General features: G+C 29.8%; 1 protein-coding gene across 2 annotated transcripts; it reads right to left on the bottom strand.

The window, feature by feature from the left end:
* Positions 1–1156: 1156 nt before the first annotated feature.
* On the bottom strand, positions 1157–3512 carry LOC9298769. Of its 2 annotated transcripts, XM_021016370.1 has the most exons (5): positions 2647–2942; positions 2515–2541; positions 2186–2352; positions 1976–2097; positions 1157–1323 (listed from the first exon to the last, which is right to left on the bottom strand). In XM_021016370.1, the coding sequence occupies exons 1-4, from the start codon at positions 2756–2758 to the stop codon at positions 2053–2055; spliced, it is 351 nt and encodes a 116-aa protein (XP_020872029.1). In that variant the 5' UTR covers positions 2759–2942; the 3' UTR covers positions 1157–1323; positions 1976–2052. The 2 variants fall into 2 exon arrangements, 1 of the variants encoding a protein (XP_020872029.1); XR_002330113.1 differs by adding exons at positions 2949–3013; positions 3432–3512 and having other exon boundaries at positions 1976–2752.
* Between the last annotated feature and the right edge of the window lie 2399 nt (positions 3513–5911).

Genomic DNA, 5911 nt, shown 5'->3' with positions numbered 1-5911 from the left:
CAAATCATTTTCAAGATGGTGGAGTGGAGCTACGAAACATCATCACTTCGAGATGAACAAAGCTTATGCTTATTTGGATTCGTTATCTATTTCCAAATCTTTCTTTACTCTACTGTAGTCTTGTTTTTATCTCTTTTTTGCCAAGGTTGCTTTTGTGTAATTATTTATCTTTTGTAAAGCCTCAAACTTCATTTTAGATCATATTTACATGTTTAGGAAAAAAATAATTCGGAAAAAAATAATTTGGAAAAATAGAAACAAAAAAAATAGATAAGCTTAGTAACTAATAAAAATTTCTGTGATCCTTAGCACAAAACAACTCTGCATTCCTGCAACTTTCAGCACACATATTTTTTAGCATCATTCGGGTACCATTGCAAACAATAGTAGCCAAAACCATAAGAAACAATATCATAGAAACGTGATCGACTAATAAATATTCAGAAATTATATATACATGAAAAAAAACAATATTCGAATACCTCGAGTGACTTCTATTCTAGTGAATCTCATGATAAATATGGTGATATTATCACATTGTTTACTCCGTTCTCTCAAAAATTTACAACAGTATCCACCATGTAGTCGACATTATAGACGTAAATTTATTATAAAATTAAGTTTTTAGCATACTACACAAATTAAACTATAACAAATCTAATTTTGACTAAATTAATAACTTACAATTCATCTTCTAATTCCACATAAACTTGATCCCACACTTTATTATTGGTTTTCCGTCTTCAATATTGCTAACACTCACGACCCAACCAATTAAATATAATTATTTAAATTAATAGATCAAACCGTAACAATGCAAAGAATAAAATATCCAAACAAAAGATATTATGGGACCAGGGAAATAAACATACTCAAAATTAAGTATCAATTTTCCTAAAAGATGCGAATGCGCAGTAATCAATCGCACCCAAGGAAGGTATATGTGAAACAAAGATTGATAAATTCCAATGAATTTTAAAATCATAAAAAGTATGACTAAGCAAACCGATAACATGAATCAAAATCTCTAAGTGTTATCCATCCAGGGCCTGCCCTGAGATTTGAAGGGCCAAATACTCAAAAAAAAGTTTTTGGTTATTTTGAAAGGTTTTAAAATTTAGGGCCAATTATAGTAAAATAAATAAAATTAGGTCCGTTTCATAAATAATTTTTGTTGAAGAATTTCAGAAACAAAATTTGGGTTACAGCAAAAGTTTCTTGTTGATGTCTATAGGGCCGGCCATGTATCTATCGTCCTTGGAAAAACCTGAATCCACGATGACGATAATACTCTCTATCAATTATAGTATGTATGTCGTGACCCTAACAAACAAAATAAAATTGTTAAAGGTATAGCAATCTTTCAGCAAACAATTTATTTTATTAGAAAAACCAAAAATCTGTATAACCTCTGTATCAGTATAAGTTGGAATATATCGTCCAAGATCGAAGAACACTTAAACCTATTAAGTATCTATACTCAGATACTTTGATTTTACAAGGGAGCACTGAAGGGTGCAGATATGACACTCATGCTACGATAAAATCTTTCAAAGCATTTCTTGCTCATCTTCGGGGTTTTGTCCCATATTACGAGCCTAGCTAATCTAATCAAATATACATGATGAGAATATGTCTTTATCAAGTAAGTAGTGGATTGATTAGGGTTAAGTGGTATACCAAACCTCCTTAATTAAGACTCTTGGTCTCTTAGTCTCTGTTTCTATACCCTCTGTTTTACGTCTTTGTAAAGGAAGAATCTAGATTATTCCACTTCATGACGTATTAATTAAATTTTCCAACATGCTATTTTTACATTTCACTGAATCGTTTGCTTCGCGAACCGTTTCATACAAACATTGAGAAAAAAAATCATCATTATTTGATGTTCTAAAACTGAACAACAGAGCAGATGCAGGTATATCATGGATATTGAGGCTTAGAGTTGATACAAAGTTGTTTCTTAAAGATTTACCTTGCTTTGATTTTAGTCTTTTCTCTCTGTCACATTTCCCCTTAGCACTGTCTGTTTTCTAGAAGTAGCAGACACAGTCAAAGGTGTCTGTTTCCTTTGAGCGTCAGAGCATAATCATTTCCCTACAAACCATGCGATACAATAATTAGCATTTTTCATCTATAGTATCATGTCTGATAATCAATACCTTAATGGGATTGCTTTCAATACATGTATGAGATATGTTTTTCCGCAATTTCTTGCTCCGTGGGCGATGACATTAGCATCTTTACCCTCAAAGACAGTAGAGATAAGAGGCTTTATCTCCTTTGATAGAATGAAACCTGTGATTCTGTTTTTTTTTGTAGCAATAGTCCAATTTATATGAATCTTTCGAACTGCCACAACACAATAGTTAATATGGCTTGAAACGTTGCTAATCCACAACAGACTGTGAAAGATTTAACTCAAAACTCAAAAGTATATTCTACTCGGTGAGAACATTTTTGTAAAATTAGAAAATCGATAAATTAAAGATAAAAGATCAATTGAAACATCACCTGAATCTTCTTCATGCATCGTGGTTGCTTTCATTCATCCAAAACATACAATCGTTTAAAAAAACAAACACTATTAGAATTTATAGTAACGAAAATAATATGTATAGCCAAAAAACAAGAAGATGAGCATACCAAGGCTCCTCGGAGGCAACGATTGGTGTCTGAAAATTTTAGCAGCGTTGTGCCTCTTGTTGGTTGGAATTGGAACACCAGCTGGTGTATAAGGATCACACATAACCTGCATGTATCAATAATCAATAATTTCATGGATCTGATATAGTTCCAATTGAATTTGGTACACTAATCAGATAAAACAAACCATGAATTTGGTACACCAGCCTTTATTGAAGTTTAATATAATAATTGATGATTAAGCGTTACATAGATGGATAAAGACGTGACAATAAAAAAAGATAGATAAAAGCAAGCTTTACGTTTTTACACGCCTTGATTCAAGGCAAGACACCGAAACACCCCGTGAAACAAACCATGTTCATACCTAAATGAAAAATCCATAAAGAGATCATTATTTAAAAAAAGAGATAAAACTTCTGATCGCATCAATACAAAGAAATAATAATAATTGAGACTCCTGGTGAAAGATAATCAGAGAGAAGCAAGAGAAAAAGAAGAGTTCCCAACGATTATAGTCTATTGGGGTTGTTGAGAGGCCGTAATTTGCATCATGATGGAACCAATAATCAAATTGATATCAAATTATGTAAATACAAAATCAAAGCTTCTTTTTTTTTAGTGAAGAATATGGTAAATACAAAATCAAAGCTTCTTTTTTTTTTTTAGTGAAGAATATGAAATCTAAGCTGCTCGCAAAATATTATGGGAAAGCTTATAGATTTCTCAATACACCAAGCATAATTTAAATATTAAACATGAAAGTACTAAAGTGAAAAACTCACCATATGTTCGATTGAATCAACAATTTAATTGTCCTGGAATTGTTTAACGACGTTGCATCCGTAACCTATAACAATACATAAACACCATGAATTCATATGTGTAAAGCCAAATAAAATAAAACGCAAAAAAAAAAAAAAAAAGCAAAAAAAAATGGGGTTAGTTATGATTTGAAAGTGAAACCTAGAGAAGGTATTTATATTAAACTGAAAGGCGGTGTACGATCTAATTTTTTTAATTTTTGAAGATAATTACAACAACAAGAAATGAAGATTTATATATTGTGTTAGATCAAATCTTTATCAAAACAATTAATATTCCTAAAAACAATTAATAACTACTATGGATATTAATTATATAAAAATATTCCTTATTTTATTTGTTAAAAAATGGAACAATAACATAATTTTTTTTAGATTTACAATTATATTTGACATTTATTTAGATACACCATCATTATCGGTATAAAATATAAAAGAAAGTTTCTTTTATTTTATCAGATTTGTGAATTTAAAGAATATATGATAGTTGTTTTGATATTATCGGCAATATCTAAATATTTTAGAAAAGTAAATTTTACTTTTAAAAACAATTGGCTCGTAATTATCACAACATAAATTTACCATTAATATATCAAAAATATAATTAAACGATTAATTATGAGACACATTTTTTGTTGAAAAAAAAAAGAACCAAAAAGGAAAAAAAAAAAACACGGAAAAGGAAGAGAAAATAAGAAGACACGACCAATCCTTTCTCCGACGTAATTGTATGTGACTCACGACCATGATTAGATTGGTGGAGATTAATCATTGGATGTTCTTGGTCGAACGATAAACCGTCATAAAAAAGGTATGTAAACTACATTTGATCCAAATTTATTTATTTTTTTCATTTTTTCGTGTTTAAGAATATTACTATTTTTTAAAATGTAAAATATATCGAATTTTTATATTTTAGGGTCAGTTAATTTTTTAATTTTAATTAATATTCGAATTAATTTAATAGAAGGTATAATAGAAGGTATTTAAGTAATTACGCAAAATCAAGGGCTCAACAAGAGCCGAGAGTCTAGACACGTCAGATAGTTTTCTCTAGGATAGTTTTTTATTGTCATATAGATTGATAAAAAAGGAAGAGTAGAGAAAATCTTGCGAATTAGGTTAACTTATGAGACATCACTGAACGTGCCTTGATATATATATACAAGAATGTTAAACAATACAGGATATTTTAGACTATTCAATATATTTGCCTTTTTTCCGGGCAGTATATTGTATCTCTTATTTTTCGAAAAGTATATAAATTAGAGTATCGATAATTTGTGGGATATATGTAAATTTTGTTGCGAATATGTAAACATTATCGTATAAAAGTTAAAATGCTATAATTTAATAAAATTACAGAGAAAGTTTTATATTAACAATATAAACATCATAACATGTATATAACAATTTGTGATAGTAGATATCATTTTTTCGGGCAGTATATATATCACTTATTTTTTGGAAAGTATATAATTTAGAGTATCGATAATGTGTGGGATATATGTAAATTTTGTTGCGAATATGTAAACATTATCGTATAAAAGTAAAAATGCTATAATTTAATAAAATCACAGAGAAAGTTTTATATTAACAATATAATCATAACATGTATATAACAATTTGTGATAGTAGATATTATAATCGAACCTATATTTTGTCTCGTTAGTCTAAATGTCAGAATACATAAAATAATCATTTATACAAGCCTAAAATAATTGTAATACTTAGGGTATGGAACTGTGTATAATGATTCCATATGCTACGGAAATCTGAAGTCGTGTAGCTTTTTTCACAGTTTACCAATAAGCACAAACAGTCCAATTTTTTTAGAGAACTAAATAATCAATGTTCGGATATATCTTGATGATTCGACGTAATCTTTTAATTTATTAATTAATTATTAAATATGAACACATATCTAACTCTTCGATATAGATTTATGAACCAGGCACTGTAAGAAACGATAAACTACGAGATATTTGCTCAACAGAACTTAAAAAAAAATACAGAACATGATTTAAAGTAAAACAATGTCATTTCTCAATAAAAACATAACACAATACCATAATAATTTCAAACAAAAGTTACATAAAAAGTCTATTTATTATAGTCACCCCTCAGCCGTCGATCTCCGGCAGTTTTTCGAAATTGGTTTTGGTTTACGGTCATGCACTTTATCGGGTTGTTGTAGATACTGTACACCGACAGCACATAAAACAGCGTCGAAAGACTTGTCTTCGAACTCAAATTTCTGATCTTCGTTGAGATCCTTGACGAAGAAGTAATCGAGTCTAGGGTTACGTGCAAGCTCTTGTGCGTTAAGACCATGCCCCACCACTTTCTCGTACTTGACTTCGTACTTGACTTCTTCTGGAAGATGGCTAACCCATGGATGTATTCGTTTGGTAGAGAATGGATCCATCGACGTGATCTGC

The sequence above is a fragment of the Arabidopsis lyrata genome (assembly GCF_000004255.2).
Source record: "Arabidopsis lyrata subsp. lyrata unplaced genomic scaffold ARALYscaffold_234, whole genome shotgun sequence".
NCBI lineage: Eukaryota > Viridiplantae > Streptophyta > Magnoliopsida > Brassicales > Brassicaceae > Arabidopsis > Arabidopsis lyrata.
The sequence above is the reverse complement of the archived record's forward strand: the minus strand, read 5'-3'. Positions and strand labels throughout refer to the sequence as shown.

Excerpts from the sequence above, each read along its gene's own strand:
- LOC9298769 (XM_021016370.1), bottom strand. The coding sequence starts at position 2,758 with ATGCAGGTTATGTGTGATCCTTATACACCAGCTGGTGTTCCAATTCCA. Across the intron at positions 2,353-2,514 it reads GATGCATGAAGAAGATTCAG|TTCGAAAGATTCATATAAAT; the intron begins GTGATGTTTCAA and ends GTGTTGTGGCAG. Across the intron at positions 2,098-2,185 it reads GAAAAACATATCTCATACAT|GGAAATGATTATGCTCTGAC; the intron begins GTATTGAAAGCA and ends CATGGTTTGTAG.